This window comes from Lipotes vexillifer, unplaced genomic scaffold (genome assembly GCF_000442215.2).
Source record: "Lipotes vexillifer unplaced genomic scaffold, Lipotes_vexillifer_v1.1 scaffold469, whole genome shotgun sequence".
NCBI classification, from domain to species: domain Eukaryota; kingdom Metazoa; phylum Chordata; class Mammalia; order Artiodactyla; family Lipotidae; genus Lipotes; species Lipotes vexillifer.
Window position 1 is genome coordinate 3,183,582 of NW_006788006.1, and position 19,375 is coordinate 3,202,956.

The 19,375-nt window shown below is 62.8% G+C and overlaps 2 protein-coding genes across 7 annotated transcripts in view; one reads left to right on the forward strand and one right to left on the reverse strand.

Annotated features, from left to right (window-relative positions):
* The first annotated feature begins 1,186 nt into the window (after nucleotides 1–1,186).
* SSBP4 (single stranded DNA binding protein 4) lies at nucleotides 1,187–17,435 on the forward strand. Of its 4 annotated transcripts, XM_007461052.1 has the most exons (17): nucleotides 1,187–1,494; nucleotides 9,595–9,667; nucleotides 10,036–10,097; nucleotides 10,184–10,268; nucleotides 13,647–13,736; nucleotides 14,456–14,515; nucleotides 14,602–14,671; nucleotides 14,832–14,899; nucleotides 14,984–15,051; nucleotides 15,381–15,426; nucleotides 15,535–15,570; nucleotides 15,671–15,725; nucleotides 15,809–15,879; nucleotides 15,958–16,036; nucleotides 16,426–16,454; nucleotides 16,601–16,708; nucleotides 17,080–17,435. In XM_007461052.1, exons 1-17 carry the CDS (start codon nucleotides 1,436–1,438, stop codon nucleotides 17,107–17,109), a joined length of 1,089 nt encoding a protein of 362 aa, XP_007461114.1. In that variant the 5' UTR covers nucleotides 1,187–1,435; the 3' UTR covers nucleotides 17,110–17,435. The 4 variants fall into 4 exon arrangements, with proteins under 4 accessions (XP_007461114.1, XP_007461115.1, XP_007461116.1 ...); XM_007461053.1 differs by lacking the exon at nucleotides 14,456–14,515 and having other exon boundaries at nucleotides 1,436–1,494; nucleotides 17,080–17,109; XM_007461054.1 differs by lacking the exon at nucleotides 13,647–13,736 and having other exon boundaries at nucleotides 1,436–1,494; nucleotides 17,080–17,109.
* A 245-nt stretch (nucleotides 17,436–17,680) lies between these two features.
* ISYNA1 (inositol-3-phosphate synthase 1) overlaps nucleotides 17,681–19,375 on the reverse strand; it is a 4,967-nt gene continuing 3,272 nt past the window's right edge. For 2 of the 3 annotated variants that reach the window (XM_007461056.1, XM_007461058.1), the window contains 3 exons: nucleotides 18,406–18,519; nucleotides 18,115–18,332; nucleotides 17,788–17,989 (listed from right to left, as the gene is read on the reverse strand). In XM_007461056.1, the coding sequence (XP_007461118.1) occupies nucleotides 17,788–17,989; nucleotides 18,115–18,332; nucleotides 18,406–18,519 (534 nt within the window). Of the gene's footprint in view, nucleotides 17,990–18,114; nucleotides 18,333–18,405; nucleotides 18,520–19,375 lie in introns of all 3 variants that reach the window. The other variant, XM_007461057.1, reaches the window with a different exon arrangement.

Below are 19,375 nucleotides of genomic sequence, written 5' to 3' on the forward strand. Positions count from 1 at the left end.
TAGAGTCACAACTGGACGGCCTCCCGCCACCTAGCCCACGCACGTCCGGCGCACACTGCCCACAGGTACCTTGGCACACTGGCCTCCGCCCCTACCCCAGACACCCCTGCCCTGCGGGTGTCCTTGCCTCGGTGTCGGCCTCCACCTCTGCATACCTCCTGGGGGGAGAAGAAGGGCCCTAGGAGGGAGAATGGGGTGCCCACTGCCAGCACCCCTGACTCCTGCAAAGGTGCTATTAAAGTTGGAATATTTACAGCTGGCAGCACAGGCTGGGAGGCGGAGCCAGTGGGAATGACCCAGTCAGTCAAGTCACCCAGCACCTACAATTGACACGGAAGTGTGACTGTGGGGCAGTGCAGGGTAGCTCCCAGAGTGTGGCCTGGGTACCCCAGGAGCTTCTTGTCTGTGTGGTGTCTTTGTGCTGCATGTATCTGTGTTGTGTGACTGTGTGTTGCGTGTGACTGAGCCATCTGTGGTTCGGTGAGACCCCAGGTCCCTGTGTGGAGCCCTCAGGAGGCTGCGACGGTGTGCCCCAGGGTGACAGCAAGTAGCTGCGTGGGCTCTTTCCACAGCTGTTGGAAGCTGTGGCATAGCGGTGCCGATGCGTGTCTCTGTGCGGCTGTGTGCGTATGTGAGCGTCGAGTGTGTTTCAATGTTCTGTAACAGCCACTATTTGAGCTATGTATACCTAAGTGTATGACAGTGTATCCCTGGGCAGACTGTGTGTGTGGCGGTTCCCACCCGTGCTGGGCGTGGGTAGCTCTGCGGGGCGATACACCCAGTATAACTGCCTGTAGCTTTACAGGGCTATCAGTAGTTGTTCCAGTAGCTATAGAGACTTATGTGTGCAGAGTCCTGTGTCGGAGAATGTAGCCGCAACTAAGTGTGTGGCTGTGTTCTTGGGTGTACAATTTGGGTGTATCTGGAAAGTGTGTGTGTAGCCGTGATCAGCTGTGTCCCGCTGTGTGCCCCCGGGTGGCTGTCCCCAGTCGCACCGAGTATGTGTATCCCCGCGCCCCCTCCCCCCGCGGCGGGCACTGCGCGTGCGCGCCCGGCCCACGGTCCCGGCGGCGGGACCCACCCGCGCTCACGCCATCGCCCCTTTAAGAGCGGCGCCCGCGGGCGACGGGGAGGCGGCGGGCGGGGGCGCGCGCGGCGGGAGGAGGGGGCGCGCGCTTCCCGGAACAGCCCGCGCTGAGGGAAGAGAGGAAGAAAATAAAACCCGCGGCCGGAGCCAAAGCTGGAGCTGCTGCCGCCGCCGTCTCAGCCGTCTGGAGCTCCCCCGCGCGGACGATGCCCGCGATGCCCGCGCGGGGCTCGGGGCGGTGAGGCCCGGGGCGCGGGGTAGCTATGGCGACCGGGAGCGCGGCCCGCGGCGCCGCCTGACAGGTGTGGGGCCCCGGCGGCGGCGGCGGCGGCGGCGGCACGGAGCAGCATGTACGCCAAGGGGGGCAAGGGCTCGGCCGTGCCCTCCGACAGCCAAGCACGAGAGAAGTGAGTCGGTGGTCCGGGACCGTGGGAGACGGGGGTGGGGCTCGGTGGCCGCGCCGCTTCCGTGGCCCTAACGCCGGCGGGCACCGCGTGGGGCACGTGGGTGCGGGGCATAAGCGAGATTTAAGGGGCGCGCGAGACTGGAGGGGCTGGAGGGTCGCGAGCTACGGGGGAGCTCGCTAGACCCAAGGGGCGTGAGGGGCTTAAGGGGTCGCGAGATTTGAGGGGACGCGCGAGATTCGAGAGGTCGTGAGAGTAGAAGGGACCCCGGAGACCCGAGGGGGGCGAGATTGCGGGGGCGCGCGAGATTCGAGCGGGACTAGAGGGTCGCGAGACCTTCCCGACGGTTAAGCCTTGGGTGTGGGAGGTTGCGAACGCGTGTGCGCGCGGAGTCGCCATTCGTGCCGCTTCCCCCATCCTCTGGGGAAGTTTCCCGGACAGGCGAGACTGGCCGCTCTGGGCGCCTCCCCCCTCCCCCGCTCCTTACCGAAAGCTTGAGAGACGCGAGAAGGGCTTGAGGGGCACCGGCCCCACCCCTGAAAGGCAACCTGTCCAGCCGGGCCTGGGGCAGCTGGGTGGGGCCCTTGGGGAAGCCGCAGGATCACAGTCCTGGGGCCCCCACTTGTTTTGGGCATGGCGCTGGGCCGTGGGTAGCAGATGGTCTCAGGCTGGTAGAGGGGCAGGTTCCTAACTCCCAGACTCTGCAGTGAGGGGCGGAAGGCGCTCAGAGCTTCTTGGGGTGGGGAGGCAGCTGAGCTGTTGTGCTTGCCTCCTGGCCCTGCCACTTACCTGACCTGTGGCTTTGGGTGAGGGAGCACTCCCTCTTAGGCTTATTTTCCTATCCTGAGAAATGCAGACATAATAACAGTGCTGTCTCTTAGGTTTGGGGAGTGTTTGAAAGGTTCTAGGACGTGTGACTGCCTCACAGCAAGGGCACCCAGCAGTTTGCGATATTGTTAAAGTGCCAGGGAAAAGAGAAGGCTTCTGATGTCTGATGGCCAATGGCTGATTTGCAGGATCCTAGAAGTCAAGCCACCTAGGGCGGGAAACCAGCTGCTGGAGCAGTTAGTTAGGAGGCTGAGTTATTGTGGAGAGGTCCCATGATGACTCTCTTTGAGGGCCAGAGCAGGAGTGAGGACTTGAACGTCTGGGCAGTGAAAAGGAGCCCTGAATATGGGCTGTCTCCTGTCTTCTCTTCCTGGACTCACATTGGGACACCACCTCTCCCTACAACCCAAGGATGAGTGTCCATTCTCTACCCAGCCTCGGGGTCATTTTGGAGAAGAGATTCTTCTGGCCAGAAGATGCTAGACAGATGATTGTCCTTCCAGACCTCTCTTGTCTGCACAGTTATGAGGTTGGGGTCCATTTCCAAGCACCATTAAGCAGGAAGACTTTTTTTTTTTTTTTTTTGAAACTGACATCTGGCTCCTGCCCTGGTTGGAAGCAGGGGGTGTGTAGCCACCCCACTCCTGGGGATCTTGGCACATCTCCAGCCATCCTTGTATCCTGGCTTCTGGGCTCTGGGGGCTACCACTCCCCCAGTGGGAATCGTTCACTTGTTCAGACATGTGCTGGGCTGGGTCTTGGGGTGTAGTGGTTGGGAAGCCAGGCCCTAGCCCTGAAGAAGCCCACATCCTAGCTAGGAGGCAAGTGAGTTACTCAGCAAGCTGATGGAAGGATCTGGAGCTATGCTCTGAAAAAAGCAAAATGGGAAAGTGGGCGGTAGTGAACTGTGAGGAGGTGTGTCAGGTGTGCAGAGACCTGGAGGAAGAGCCGATGGCTGAGGGCACAGCAAGTGCAAAGGCCCTAGGGTGAGGCCAGGCCAAAGAGCTGGGGCTGGTGCCCAGGGTGGGGATGTGCTGTGTGGGCCAGAGAGGCTTGTGTTCCAAAGTACACTCCAGCTTCTTTTTGGAGTGGGGCTTACTGTGGGTCGCGTGAGGGTAGAGGGCCAGGAGACCTGGGGGAGGCAGGCATAGTTATGTGGGAGAGAGCTAATGGTGGCAGCTTAGGGGGTGGCCGTGGAGATAAGAGAAGGGAAGAAATAGGTTTGAGCTGGGGTCATGGTGTTTGGAGTGCGTTTCAATCCCACTAGACAGTCCAGGAGAGATTTTGAGTCTTTGAACCGGGCCTCGGCTCTTGGCTAAGAAGAGAGGGTTATCTGACTTCTTGGCCAGAGCCATCCTGCGCTCATCCATTTCTTGTCGAGAGGGTCCTGTAGCAGCGTTGGCTTGGAGACGAGGTTCTGCCGCTAAAGAAAGTTTGGAAAACACCAGATGGTGGCATCCACTTCACTGACGGGGATGCCAGGCCCTGGAGAGGAAGGACCCTGCTGAAGCCTCAGGTTCTGGGGCACAGGAGAGCCCCAGATGCTTGGGGCTGATACACTAGAGACGCAGGCTGGTTGCTCTGAGCCTGTTTCCCCTCTGAAACGCGGACAGCCGGCCTCGCAGGATTCTCACGAGGACTGGGGGAGAGGCTGCAGATAGAGCACCCCTCACAGGCATTCCCCAATCACGCCACTTCCTGTCTCTGGGCCTTGGTTTCCTCCTCCGTGAAATGGGGTGAAGGGGGTTCCACTGCTCGACTCTCCAGGACTGTTTTTTCCTCCCTGATCTTACCCTCCTGACTCCTCCTGCCCTTCCTCTTTTTCCTTCTTGGGCCCCTGTCCTGAGCCCCCTCTGGCTCCCCATCTCAGCACTAGGTCTGGGCTAGCCTGTCCCAGAAATGGACTTAGCGCCTGCTTGGTGCACAGATGGTGGGTCCCTGCTCTTGGGGGCTCACAGCAAACCATGGTGACTGCTGGGTCCAGGGAATACAAGGAAGGGATGGCAGGGTGGGCGAGAGGGAGGCTGGGGTCTGAGTGGGCTGCTTGCAGGAAGACACAGCCTCTCCTTGTATAAATGATGGACACTCCAACCTACAGGGAAACCCCGAGATCACTTCCCACCCAGAACTAACTAGCGCTTGCATTCGGTCACTAAGGTCTCTTTAAATAAGATGAAGGTGATAGGGACAGTTGAAGGCCCCTGTGTCCCCTTTGCATCCCTTCCCCCCTCTAGCCCCAGAGGCTGTACTGTCCTAAGTTGAGGGGAGAGATCTAAATGTTTGCATCGTGTGTGTACATCCTTGAACACTTTAAGTGCTGCCACGTGGGTTTAGAATAGTTCCGTAAGTGATGGTCACTGTCAGTGTCACCGGGAGTCTTGTGTTTTTCTCCCAGAATTAGTTTTGTTTTTGTTTTTTTTTAAGATTTATTTAGTACTTATTTATTTTATTTATTTTTGACTGCGTCGGGTCTTAGTTGTGGCACACGGGATCTTCGTTGAGGCATGCAGATTATTTTGTGCGGCACACGGGCTTCTCCTTAGTTGTGGCAGCGGGTTTTCTCTCTGTAATTGTGGCGTGTGGGCTCCAGGGCGCGTGGGCTCTGTAGGTTGCAGCACGCGGGCTCTCGTTGAGGCGTGTGAGCTCAGTAGTTGTGGCACACGTGCCTAGTTGCCCAGCAGCATGTGGGATCTTAGTTCCCTGACCAAGGACAGAACCCGCGTCCCCTGCATTGGAAGGCGTATTCTGTATCACTGGACCACCAGTAAAGTCCCCAGGGTTAGTTCTGATATGGGCACATCGCCTCAGGTAGTTTGTTCATTATCCCAGCAGGCAAGGGACTCACCATGTGTCTGTCCCATCCCTAGCTGGGCTTCCAGGTGCCCATGCCTGTGGGCATCCTTGTTGGAGGGGTGTGCATGGGTAAGAGGTTCTTGAGAAGGGAGCCCCTGAACTGAGTCCTGGAGGCTGAGCAGAGCCCGTGGACACAGGGGAGCTTTCTGGGAAGGTCTTGAGTCAGTATCTGGGGGACAAATGCTGGGATGGAATTTGTTAGTGGGGACAGTTACTTTGGCTGCTGAGTAGGAGAAAGGCTGTAAGGGGCAAATGTGGAGGCTGCCAGGAGGCCGGTGAGGAGGGTGGCCACCACCCTGGCTCTTAAGAGCTGAAGGCCTGGCCATGAGGGTGGCAGAGGGGAGGGAGGAAATGTGTAGGCTGGAGAGTCCCTTAGGGGCATCGGTGGGACCTGGTGATGGATTAGATGGGGGTGAGGGGGTGACACAAGGCCTTGAGTAGAGAGGGCTTCTCCCAGCCCCCAGCAGTATGTGCCTCCAGGGGCTTTAAAGGGGAGGGAGAGCCTGGCAGGGAACACCTCTTCTTACCTTAATTCTTGGTTATTATGGTAATTCTTGATGATGAAGGTAGTACTGCTGTAGTACCCCATTCTGTCACCACTTCCCTGTGCAGCTGCAGCTTCTCCCCATGAGCACTCCAGGTCCGGGCACCCTGTATCCTCCAGGTCACCATTCCTTCTGGAGGGAGGGCCCCCGGTGCACCCCACGCTCCCTCCCATCTCCCGCCCTCTTGCATCGGGAGTGCCTCTGGTGGGTGGGCTCTTCATTCTGCAGGTCATTTGCTGACCAGGGCTGGGGTGGGGCCAGGATTTGGATCCAGAGCCCAGGCCCTTTCCCACAACCCATCTCAGGGCCTAGACAGTGACCTGCAAGCCAGAAGCCCTCCCTGAGTGGCGGGCCCTGGAGGTCCCAAAACAACCTGACCAGATGTCCAGGCTTCAAAAGTTTTCACTGAAAACAAACAAACAAAGCTGCTCACAGTTCTCTGAGACTTGATCTTGATAAAAATTAAAGTACCAGCATATAAGAGAAATCAAGCAAAACTGAAAACCTTCTCTGGCTTCTCTTTGCTCTTGGGATAAAACCCCAAATTCTTAACATCAGAATAGTAAGTAAGTGCTGACCTTCATAAGTGCCTACTGGGCATCCCGGGAGCGAGGGGGTTCAGGGTTGGTTGGTTCATTCATTGGGGTGGCTGGGGGCCCAGGATGCCCAGCTCTGTGTAAGCTCAGGAGTGAGATGAAGTCCCCGCCCTCCCAAAGCTACATCCAGTGGGGGCTGCAGGCAGTAAGCAGAGGGCCTTGTGTCAAATGGAGATAAATATGATGGAGGCAAGTGGAGAATGGAGCAGAGCTGCCGTTAGAAGTGATAGGGAAGCCTCTGCCCCGTGACTTTGGAGCCGTGAGGGTCTCTAGCAGAAGTGTCTCAGGCAGGGAAATGGCCTGTGCAAAGGCCCTGGGGTGGAGAGGTAGAGAGTGGCCAACGTGTGTGGGAGGCACTGAAGGATCTGAGTGAGGAGTGCTGGTGGGGAGGGGAGGAAGCAGCCCCTAGAGGGGCCCTGTTGAAATCCAGGTAAGTGATAGTGGTGGCCTGGACCACGTGTGTGCTGAGGAAGGCAGGGAGAAGGCTCAGAATCAGGAGAGAGAGTGCTTTTTCCTCAAGTTTTTCCCCTAAATTCAATAAATGTAGTGATCTCTGGGGGACAGCTAGGTGGATCTTCACACTTGCGCCACACCTATGTGAGTCAAGACCACCCAGGTCAGGGAACAGGAGGCGAAGGAGAGGAAGAAGCTGGGGTGGGGCTGGGCCTTTAAGATGTCAGGTGGACAGCAGACCCTGAGTTCCGGGGGAGGCCAGGCTGGAGGAACCCTGTGGGCAGCTGCACCACGTCAGTCATCAACATCAGAGCAGGAGGGGAGGCCACCCAGGGAGAAGAGAGGAGAGCCGGGGCAGGGCCGGAGGAGGGAGGACAGCGGGCGGTGGTGGGCCCCGGGGCCTGCATCCTGGGTCCGGTGCCACCCCTGGCCAGTGGAGGGTGAGAGGTGATGGAGAGAGACCCGATGGGCTGGCAGCATAGAGCCCTTGGTGGCCTTAGTGTGAGCCAGCATGTTCTTCAGGAGGCTCCCTGAACCCTGAGGAGAGGCTTCTGCTCTTGGTGGGGGTGGGGCCAGACTGCAGCCCCCCATGTGCTCCCCCTGCCCTGCTGCGCTTCCCTTCTGAGCAGCCTACCTGGATCCCCCCACTCTGTCTTGCTTCCTGTCTCTGGGTACCTCATTCCCTGCACCGTTCCCCAAGGTGGCAGGGGGCCAGCGGGATCTCTTCAAACCTCTCTATTTGCCTGGAGGGTCGGTTGGTGAGCAGGCCGGGGCTGCTCACGTCTCCTCCAGCCCCATTGACTTTTCATGTTCGTTTCTTCACTGATGGACTCAGGCCTGGTAGATGCAGTCCACTCGTGAAGGCTCAGGAAACCTCTAGAAAGGGAGGGGGGGTCCCAGGAGTGAGTCGGACAGGTGAGCCTGCAGGCTGGGGGGTGAGGAAGACCACTGGGCTGGAGAAGGGTGGATGCTGCCGGGGTGCGATGTTGGAACCTGGGGGCGCCCGGGCTGGAGGCGCTGAGAGGGGTGTGATGATGAGGCAGGAACCTTGGCCAGTCTTGGGGGAGACCCATGCTCAGAACTATGTGAGCCCCACAAATCCTACCCCTCTGTGACCTGTTTCTGTCCCTCCGGCGGCTGCCACAGCCCGCGTGGTGTAATGCGAGCTGTGGACATACCTTGTCCAGGTTCAGCTGCCCACCCGGACTCCCTAATGTCCCCCCTTGTAGTTCTGTAGCACGCACTACCTTCCACCCCACCAGATGACTTACCTCCTCCTTTGTATTTTTGCTCCTCCGTCTCTCCCCGTGAGCAGGTAGCCTCCAGGGAGACAGGGGTCTGTTGTGTTCACTGCTCAAGGAGGTGAATGTTTGTTGAATGAATGACTGAAAGGACGGATGGATGGATGAAGGAAGGAAAAGAGGGTCCAGGGCAAGGGCAGAAGTCGTGGGGTGGGGCCTGGGACAGAAGGGCTAGAACTGCCTTTGTGAGGTCTGAGCTGGAACTGGGGGCGGGGGTGCTCTGCAGAGGGGGCTGGGATGTGAGGATGGAGCAGCCGGGCTGGGAAGGGTGAGAGAAAGCAGGAGCATGAGTCAAAGCAAGGTTATTTCAGGATGGGGCCATCAGCCAGGGGAGGGAGGCCAGCTGAGCGGGGAGGCATCTGGAAGGGCCTACAGCTTTCACCGGAGCAGCCTCAGGCTGGCCCTTGGGGAGCCCCCGGTCTTAGATCCAGACTCCCCTCGGTCCACCTGGGTCCTGGCTGGGTAGTAGGAAGACCCTGGAGGTGCCCGGAGGGGCCGGTACTGGTAGAGTGGGGGCTGGGGAATGGGTGACCCTAGCGGGTGGGGAATTGTCCCTCTGCTGGCGGGTGTGGAAGACAGATTGGGGTGTGGTGGAGGCCAAGGATGGAAAGGCCTGGAAGGCAATGTGGATGGTCCGGCCTCCCTGTGTGGGCCAATGGATGGTGTTGCTGGTTGGAGCGTGGCCTGTGCTCTTGGGGTGGGCAGTGGCCGAGTTGGTGTGTCCAGGGGTACTGGGCACTGTGGGCATTTGGACAGGGCGGTGCCGTGGCAGCTGAGTGGCACTGCTGGCCCTACCTCCCATTTCCCCGGACTCCCCCTTGGGGGGCTGGTATGGATATGTCATAGCCACCACTGGAGGATGGGAACTGATCCTGAGGAAAAGGATGGGGTCTAGGGAAACCTGGAGGAGGAAGACCTCGGGTCAGAGAGCCCCTTTTCTTCCTTGGCAGGTGAGGCTGGGAGTGAATTAGGCACTGGGCCCTGGCCACATGGCCCAGGGTGCCTGCTGGGAGACCCCACCCAGAGCACAATCCAGAGTGAAGCCCAGGAGCCATTTCTCCAAGGAGAGGAACTCCCTGGGGCCAAGGCTGCTCTAAGGTCTCAGCATTGGCAGGATGGGGCCAGGACTTGGTTCATCAGGAGGTGTTGAACTGAGCAGAATTTGGCTGGAGGTGGGGGGCTGGGGACTGCTAGGAGTGCTGCCTAGAGGAGGGGCCTGCAGGCTGTGTGTTAATGGATGTGTAGGAGTTGGCCAGGCTGAGCAACTGGTGAGGAGGCCATCTCTTCCGAGGGATGAGGGATGGGGGAGGTGGGGCGAGGGGGGGATCGGCAGAGGGAAGTGAGTGAGGCTGGCAGTAGGTGGTAGGTACAGTGAGGGCCTCACTGTGGGCCCCTGCCCTTCTCCACCTTCCCACCAGAGGGCAGGTGCCGCACCTTAAAGCCCCTCCCAGGGGCCCTGGGGCAGAGCTTTGGGTCTGCCTGGACCTCCTGAGAGCCTGAGCCGGCCCCCACCCCTCCCACCTGCAGGTTGGCGCTGTACGTGTATGAGTACCTGCTGCACGTTGGTGCCCAGAAGTCAGCCCAGACCTTTCTGTCCGAGGTAAGCTGGCCTGGCCAGGCAGGGCCCCCACAGCCAGCCCCTTCCTTGGCACCCACATCCTGGGGTCCTCCCTACCCCATTTTTATCAAGTCTCCGTGGTGGGGTTGGGTTGTGCCCTGGGAACTGAGGGCTGTGGAGCGGCGGGGCTGGCATCCTGGTATCTGTCCATCCATCTGAGGATCTGCCTCCCGCTCCTCTGTCCGTCTCCTCACCAAGCTGTCCCCCTCCTGGCTCCCTTGCTCTGATCTGCTGGTTTCCTGCCCGTGTTTCCTGGGCCCCGGGGTTGGGTTGGGGCTGCCTCTTGGGAGGGGAAGGGGTCAGACAGGGCCAGGCCATTAGCCCTCACCTTCCTTCCCTCTCCCCTGCAGATCCGATGGGAGAAGAACATTACGCTGGGGGAGCCCCCGGGCTTCCTGCATTCCTGGTGGTGGTGCGCGCAAGGCTGGTGTGGGTGGGACATGGGTGGGGCTGGGGGGGGCGCGTGGGGAAACCATCGTCCCCCCCTGCCGCCCACAGCGTGTTCTGGGACTTGTACTGTGCAGCGCCCGACCGCAGAGAGGCGTGCGAGCACTCGAGTGAAGCCAAGGCCTTCCAGGACTACGTGAGTCCCCGCCCCAGGGCCTGGGACCAGGGCTCACGGGTGTGGGCAGGGTCCTGTGGCCTTGGGGGGGCTGCATGGCCGGAAACTGGCTCAGGTGGGCTAGTGCGCCAGGCTGTGGGGTTTGACCTGAGATCATGGCTTCTGTGGGGTCCCTCTGCCCCCCACTGCACCCAACTCCTGACGGTCCCCATGAGCCCCACACCCTCCCGAGGCCAGCCCCTCCTTTGCTCCCCCTCACGTGAACCCCATGTGGAACCAGGTAGACAGAACACAGCTCCTGCCTCCCTAGCTCCGTGTATGCGGGGCCGGACGGGTGGCCACCACTGCTTGTCCCCTCCCACCCCAGCCTTTCCAAGCCTTCTGGGGTGGGGGCCCAGGCAGAGGTGCTGGGGGACGGCTAACTGCCTGTGCCCCTGGAGCAGGAGAGGCCGAGCACTTGGCAGATCTCCCAACCTTGCTCTGCGACTGGGGCTGCTGACTTCACGTCTTTGGCCTCAGTTTCATACAAGTTGAGTGGCAGTCAGAGGCCTGTGCCGAGGGGTGGGTGGGCACCGTGAGGGGGCTGGCGGCACCTTGTTGTCAGGGGAGATGGCAGCCCTGCCTTTAACTTCTTCACCCTGGCCCGTGGGGATTGGCCACCTGGCCCGAGAGAGGTTCCCCCGCCCTCCCCCCTCCCTTGCAACCACTCTTCCTGCAGTGGGCGCCTTCACATCCTGAGCCCTCTGCTCTGCCGTGCCCCGCAGGGCCTGGCTGTTCCCCGCCCTCTGCGGTTAGTCTGGGTCCCACACCACGCACGGCCTCGCCAACAGAGAGGCCCCCCTGTGGTGGCGTGCAGGCCTCTGCAGGGCCAGGGTGCAGCCCGAGAAGGCTCGGGTTCACCATGTCCCTGAACACGCCCCATGCCCGCTGTATGCGCATTTATGGGAGCCGAGGTCGCTGCTGTTCACCCCCATCAGGTCCCACTATTCATGTTGTGGTCCCGCCAGAACTGGGGTAACAGAAGTGTGTGGAGCTGTGTGCGTGCGTGACTCCGCGTGGGCCCAGCTCTCTCTCCCCAATGTAGCCCCCAGCTCCTCCCTTTGCCTCTCCTGGGCCCCTTGAGCTCTGTTTCCCCTCCCGGGGCTGCGCAGCCCTCCCCTCTCTCCGCGCCTGCCTTCGTCCCCGCCCCGAGCCTGGCGCCTCCGGGGAGGGGAGAGCGCGGTCTCCCAGCGGAATGAGCGCGCTTCCTGGGGCGCACTGCTGGTTACCATGGCAGCGGGGCGCGTCAGGGGAGGGGGGTGGCGCCCCGTCCCTGGGGTGACAGGGTCCCTGTGTCAGCAGACTGAAGCCAGCTACACGTTCTGCCCCACCTCCGCACTTACTGGGGGTGGGGTGAAGGGGCGTCCTGCCGCCTCTCCCTCGCAGTCGGGGCTCGCTCCTCCCGCCCTCCGCCCCCTGAGGGGGCTCAGTCAGAGCCTCCCGGCTGGGGGCCAACCTCGGCGTCTCCAGGAAACGCGAGCGCGCCCAGCCTGTTGTTATGGCAACGCAGGCCAGGCTGGCGCCTCTGGGGGTGGTTGATTGACTTGGGGGGTCCAGTTCAGGTCACCCGACCGGGAGGGTGGGCCCTCCCCCTCCCCCCACCCCCCCAACCCTGGATTAACCCTTCAAGGCCTAGAGTTGGGGAGCCCCATCTTCTCCCCGCCCCCACACCTCACGGTCTGGAGCGGCAGCCACCCGCACCACTACCCTCCCCAACCAGGAAATGCTCTGGCGCCTGCTGCGGCTCAAAAGGGGGGCTGCGCTCCTGCCCTCCGTAAGGGTTGGGGAGGGGTGGACAGACCCAGGGCTCAGAGCTGTTTCCCTCCAGCCACTGAGGCCGGCGCCAGCGAGAGTAGCTGCTCTAAGCCATCGTGTTGTGTTTGTGAGAGAGGGTGAGGTGGAGGGCAGGGGTGACCCAGCATTTTGGAGAGGGGCTGAGAGCTTCGTCCCCCTCCACCCCCGGGGTCACTTGGGTTTTCAAAGATTTGTGCTGGGTCCTGGGAGTGCTCGCACTGGTACCCTCCCAGCTTGGGCCTGGGTGGAAATCCATTAGAGGCTGACCTTTGAGAAGGAGCAAGAAGGGGGCAGGTGTCAGTCCACAAAGGGAAGGGTGTGACGCCAGGGGCCCTGCTCCGACCCAGACGAGGCGCCCCTTTCCCCACTCCTGTAGGGCAGGATGCACTGTGTGACCATGGGCTAAGTAAGTGCTTAACTCTTCAGAACCCAAGTGGCTGCAGTTCCACAAATTCCTGAGTGCCCCTGTGTGCTGGCTTGTGCCAGCTGCAGGGACAGCAGTGACCCAGACAGATCAGCCTCTTCCTTTTGGGGCCTGGAGGCGGAGGGGGGAAGGCAGATGATGCAGAGGCGAGAGTCAAGGGGCCTTAAGAGAAGTGCTCTACTCAATGCTGCGGTGTCTTCCCCCTTCCCTATCCTTTTGATGTGTCTCCTCTGCCCTAAAGACTAGGCCTCTATCTCCCCCTTTCCCCCTGCTCTGTGGGCCCCAAAGGCAGACAAGCCTGGGACTTGGAACCGACCAGAGGAAGTGGCCTGTCAGCCTGTCCCCCTGCCAACTCTGGGCCTGCCACCAGCATCTCCACCCTTGGCAGACATGGGAACTCCCCTCTCAGGCACCCGGTCTCCCTTCCTCCATCTGAAGAGAGGTTGGGGGCCTGGAGATCCCACTGCAGGGTTCTGCTCTTCCTTCCCCTCCTTCCTTCTGTACAGTAGCTCCAAGGAGGAGCCCTCTGGGAGGGAGGTTCATCTTGAAGCCGTCTAGTGATTTTTTTGTCTGTTGATTTGAGGTGTCTTGGGGGCCCAGCTAAGCTGCATTGCCAGGCAGGAGGAATCAGGGCTGGTAGGCTTGGGCTGGGAGTGGGGGACTGTGCCCCCACCCATCTGAAGTTAGATTCAGACCAAAAGAACAAGCCTGTGCTAGAAGGATGCGGCACGCACTGGAGTCCTGGGTGGATGGCATTTTCAGACCCCCGGAATCCTCAGGGTGGGGACACAGGGGGCTGAGGTCCCTGATCACCTGGGCTGTGGGCTCAGCCAGGCTGGGCCCTGATCACCTCCAGGGTCACGGGTTCAGCAAGGAGGCAGAGCCCTTGCCGAGGGCCACCCAGCACATCTGGTTGCTAAGCCGGCGTGGGGACAGGGGCCTCAGCTCTTCCCTCACCTAGAGCCGCCTCCTCCCCCTCCCCCTCCCCCTGCCCCGGCCCCCGCCCCGCAAATCCTCCCGTGCCTGAGTAGTTGGATGGCTTGGGTTCCTTGTTCCGTGGGGCCAGCTGCTTGAGGAGAGAAGGAAACACTTGGACAGGAAGTGACCTGACTTGGCTCTTGCCATCTCCCCCAACCCTGCAGAGCGCTGCAGCGGCCCCCAGCCCGGTGATGGGGAGCATGGCTCCCAATGATGCAATGGCATCAGGCCCCATGGCACCCGGCTTCTTCCAGGTATAGCCGGGGCTGGGGCTCCCTGTCTCCTGACCCTGGATGGGCTTGTGTGGGAGGGTGACAGGCAGGGGCAATGACGGGGTGGGTATGCCCCTGCGGGCCTCGACAGTGCCGGTGAGGGAGGGGCCATCTGGCCTGGGCCCCCGCTGCGGGAGGGGGCGGGGTCTCTGCACTAGGCCTGCGCCTGTGTGTGTCGGGGCGCCTGGGGCCGCACAGCTTGGCTCGCTGAACCACGGGTCCTGCCCATGACCTCCGCCTTTGGGTCCACCCCACCCCCGCCACGTCCCGCAGATGGGGCTAGTTGGCCCACTCTCCTGCCTCCACGGTGTCCCCTCCCCTCCCTGGCCAGGCTCAGCAGAGCCACAAGAAACCGTGGAACTTCGGGTGACCTCGCGCCTCCCAACCCACCTGGTTCTGTCCTCCTAGGGCCCCCCCGGCTCCCAGCCTCCCCCCACCACCCCAACGCCCCCATGATGGGGCCTCAGGTTCCGGTAAGGACCTGTGGTGCCCCGCCCCCTCGAGCACGCACACCCCTCCCCCTGGCTCTTGGGCCCGTCCCGCTGCGCTCCCACGCCCCCGACGCGGCTGGCTGAGGTCTGCCGGCTGGTCTTGGAGGAGGGGGAGTATCCAGGCTGGGGGCCCGGGTGCGGCAGGAAGCGGGTAGCTTTGGGGGCTGAGTAGGTGGGGGGAGGTGCTGATCCCCGGCCCACCTCTTCCAGCCCTTCATGTCACCGCGGTTCCCAGGGGGCCCTCGGCCCACCCTGCGGATGCCGAGTCAGGTGAGAGAGGGATGAGGGGAGGGGGGGTCAGGAATTGGGACGGGGTGGGGGCACCCACACTCAGTGCTGCCACTCCCCCTCCGCAGCCTCCCGTGGGCCTACCCGGTTCCCAGCCCCTCCTCCCTGGCGCCATGGACCCCTCCCCACGTGCTCAGGGTGAGTAGGGAAGCTCTCGCTGCTGTCCCCCCGCCTCCCGTCAGGATCCCAGAGCCAGTTCCCCGCCGCCCACTGTGCAGGAACACCCCCAACCCCCAGCACAGCGCCTGTCCACACCGGGGAACGGCCGCGGCCTGAGCCCTCTTCCTTCTGCCGCCAGGTCATTCGAGCATGGGCCCGATGCAGAGGGTGACGCCTCCAAGGGGCATGACCAGCGTTGGGCCCCAGGTAAGGGCTGGCCCCAGGCGACAGGGGAGCTTCAGGGGCTGCCCTTTCTCGGCTTCCCCTCTCACGGCCCCTTTACCTTCACAGAGCTACGGAAGTGGCATGCGGCCCCCACCCAACTCTCTTGCTGGCCCGGGTTTGCCCACCATGAACATGTAAGGCCCTCAGGAACCCCCGGGAGTGTGCCCATGCGGGTCACCACCCAGCTTCATGGGCTGGGTATGCTGGGGCAGACCCCGAAGCCGCACAACAGCCCCGATACTGTTTACGCCACTGCTGGGTGGGGAAACTCAGGCTCAAAGACCAGTGAGTGATGGATGGGGCTGGGATTTGAAGGCTGGCCTGGCATCTGTGCTTGGTTACTTCTCGGCCAACATCTGCTGCTCTGAGGGCACGTGGGGCAGGCTGGGGGTGTCAGGGAGTGTGTGCTGGGGGGCTGTGTACTGCCTGGCTTAGACCCAGGGTCCACCACTGTCTGTTCTAGGGGACCCGGAGTGCGTGGCCCATGGGCCAGCCCCAGTGGCAATTCGGTGAGTGTCGGGATGGCGTTGGTGGCGGGGGGGTGGGGGTGGGGTGGGGATTAGGAGTGTGCAAGTTGGTAGAGTGGGCGGACTGCTCACAGCTGCCCATCTCCCCAGATCCCCTACTCCTCCTCCTCCCCTGGCAGCTACACGGTGAGTGATGCCGAAGCTGGGACACCCGACCTGGGGGCAGGGGTTGTGGGGTGGCAGTTGGAGGGCTTTTCTCACCTTCTGTGTCTCCCTCTGTGTGCAGGGACCCCCAGGAGGAGGTGGGCCCCCTGGAACACCCATCATGCCCAGCCCTGGAGGTACTACAGCCTGGGCGGGGCATAGGGAGGGGTGTGTTTGGGTGAGGCCCTCTCACACCCCACCCCCTCACGTGCTGCCTCAGACTCCACCAACTCCAGTGAGAACATGTACACCATCATGAACCCCATCGGGCCAGGCGCCGGCAGGGCTAATGTGAGCTGGGGCTTGCGGGGGTCGGGGTGGGGGCGGAGAGGTGGTGGCCCGAGGCCCAAGCTGCTCCTCTGCCTGCAGTTCCCGCTTGGCCCTGGTCCGGAGGCCCCCATGGCCGCCATGAGTGCGATGGAGCCTCACCATGTAAACGGATCCCTGGGTGAGTGGGCGGAGTCCCGGGACACGCAGACACCCACACACACGCCCCCGCCCAGCGGCTTCGCGAGCCTCGTGCGCCCCCTGGCGGTCCCTTTCAGCCCCTCCGCCTCTGTCCTCAGCCGGCGTTGGGGGCGCGCCCCGAGCTTCTCTGGGCTCAGTGACTGGGGCTGGCAGCGCTGCGGGGAGGGTCCAGTAACTAAACCGGGGGGACGCCCGGCCGCCGGCACTGGCCCACCACCCCAGATCTGGGCCCTCCGCCCGGGACCCCCGGCGGTGCCCCAGTGGGCTGGGCCGAGGGAGGGGGCGCGGCCGCCGGGGAAGTTCGGGAAGGGGTCGGTGGAGCCGGCTTGGCGCGTCTGAGCCGCGTCACCGCCGTCTGTCGGTCCACAGGCTCGGGCGATCTGGACGGGTTGCCGAAGGTGAGGGGGCCGCGCCCCTGCGGGGGGCGAGGGGCGGGGCTGCGGGGTCGGCCCGCGTGGGGAGGCTTAGTCCTGGTTGGGCCGCGCGGCGGTCGGGGCCTGGCCCGCGGGGCGGGGTGTTCCGCTCTGATCGCGGCCGCCCCCAGAGCTCCCCCGGCGCCGTGGCCGGCCTGAGCAACACCCCGGGCACCCCGCGGGACGACGGCGAGATGGCGGCCGCCGGGACCTTCCTGCACCCGTTCCCGAGCGAAAGCGTAAGCGACTGCGTCGACTCCCCCCCCGCGGCGGCGTCGGGCCGGAGGGGCCTGGCGGGCAGACCCCGGCGGGGCGGCCGGGGGGCCAGAGCAAGACCGTGACCGCGGCGGGCCAGGTGGGGGGGCGGCCGCGGCATCCTTCCCTTCCTCCCGCCTTCCCCCTCCCCAGGCCCGCCCTATCGCCCCGCCCCGCCCACATCCCACCCCAACCCTGGGACCCGCGGCCCAGGGCGGCCTCCCCACGCATCAACACCTGGTCCCTTTCCATCCCACGTCCACCCCGCCCTGTCCCCCCTTCCCCCCGGGGGCGGGTCCCAGCCTAGGCCGGAACTGAGCCGGCCCCCGCGCGCCACCCCCTCGTCTTTCCGCAGTACTCCCCCGGGATGACCATGAGCGTGTGAAGGGGCCGCAGCCCCTTGCCCACTGCCGACCTCGGCTTCTGCCCAGCGCCCCTGCCCGGGGCCAAGGTCCAGGGGCTCGGGTGGTCTGCAGGGTGAGGGTCTGAGGTCACACCGCGGGCAACTGGACTCCCGGTCAAGGCTTGGATGGCTGGGAGGCCGCGCGTGAAGGACTCATTCATTTTATAAAAAACACAAGGACCTCAGAGACGTTCTTTCCTGTATGGGCCCTTCCCGCCATTTCTGTTTTGTCCAGGGGGCTCCTTGGGGGATTTCCTTTCCCCTGGAGAGCAGGGGTGGGCCCCAACAATAAACATAACTCGATTTTGGTTTTTGGCATCTGTTCTTGGGTTTCTTCACTTTGGCTTACAGCCACAGCCTGCTTAGCCTAACCTTCAAGGGTTGTGGTTAGGCAGAGCCCCCCTCCCCCTGGGGGTTCTGGAAAGCCCCTGAGAGTTGGGACAGCAGAGTTTGGAAGGGTAGGTAGAAGTCCAGCTGGTGGAAAAGGGAGATGTGGCTGGTATTGGGGGCCGTTAGGGTTAGGTCGCAGGCACCAAGAATCCACAGGTGTGGCTCATAGTGGCACTGGCTTTATTGTCTGTCTTAAGGGGGCCTGGAAGGGTCGCGTGCTGAGGAGCAATGGAGGCAGGAGTTACAGGGGAGCTGTATGGCCATATGGCCTTAGGTGGTGGGCATCTGGGGTGCCTCAGCCTGTGAGTGCCCATAGGCGTCACCAGTACAGCCATTGGGGGCAGTTGGCGCTGATCCTTTCTTGCAAGGCACAGGGCAGGCGGTGGCCACACGCCCAACTTGCTTGAGGCCAGGGCGCTCCATCTTGTGCTCCAGAAGCATGTGGTTCTGCGGCGGGAGCCCCACGCAGGCCCTGAGAGATGGTCACGGCTCAGCAGGGCCAGACCCCAAGACTGCCCTGCAGTCCCTAGGCCCTGTGCACAGCCCCGCCAGTGGACATCTGGGCCATAGGTGGGGATCCCCAAGGTCGGGGCACACCTGAGGATATTCTCGATGCAGCTGCGCTGGCGGAAAAGCGCGTTGACCACTGGGCTGCCCGGTGGCGCAAGCGGCGCCTTGAAGAGGAAGCCAAGCAGCGACAGCACCGGGTGGAAGCTCTGCGGCTCCGGGTCGATGTCGGTGCAGAAGCTCACACGCTGGCACAGTTCAGTCAGCAGGGCCAGGTCCAGCATGATGGGCGCAGCCAGGAGTGAGTCCTATGGGGCCAGTGGGTCAGGAGGTGGGCCGGGCTGGTGGGCAGCCCCACTCCTGCCCCCTCTTGCCCCACACCTCGCACGTGTTGTGCAGCACCAGCGTGTTGGTACCGCCCAGCATCAGCTCCGATGTGTACTCATCCAGGGCACGCTTGCTGTCACCCACGTATGGCACGTACTTGATGACCACCTGGGGGGCGGCACGAGGTCACACGGGTCCCTGCCCTTCTCTGTGGGGAGCACCGCCCCACCCCACCCCACCCCCGCCCCTTGCTGCGCCTGCGCCCCACGCACGCAGTGGTTGGGCTCTTCGCCCGGCGAGTAGAGCACTGGGTTGCTGTGCACCATGTCGTCCACCACGCTGCTCTTCGACACCTCCTTGGAGCGGAACTGTGGCGGCGCCGACAGGTTCTGCCCGTCGTTGTTGCCCAGGTGGTTGTAGCTCACGATGGACATGGTCTGCGGGGGCAAGGAGACCCGCGGCAGCTGCAGGCCCCGCAGCACACAAGCCCACCCCTCGGGGTCCACGCCCCCCCATACTGAGCTGAGCAGCCCCCCAGGCCCACACACCTTGAGGCCGGAGCCAATAAGGAAGTCCACGAGCACGGACTTGACCTTGGTCTGCCCCGACTTGAAGTCGTCTCCACCCACAAAGACACGGCGCTGCCATGCAAGCTCGAGGGCACCAGGCACCAGCGTGTTCTGTGGGGACCCATTGAGGAAGGCGCAGCCCTCCAAGATGCTGGCCACGGCAAAGAGGGTGGAGGGCGACACTTCCAGGCCCAGCTGCGGGCAGAAGCGAGCAGTCAGCACAGAGGAGTCCTTGGGGGCTGGCCCTGAACCTACGCCACCCCTTGGGCGCGCCCACCTGGATGGTGTGCAGCAGGTTCTCAGCGGTGTCATTGAGGCCCGGGACCACTTCGCAGAAGCGCTCCGTGTTCGCTGTCCACAGCACGATGACTTTGTCCAGCCTGGCGCTGGACCGGAAGTCGCGGATGTCCCTACGGATCTGCTCCAGCTGGAGGGGGGGGGGGGGGGGGGGGGGG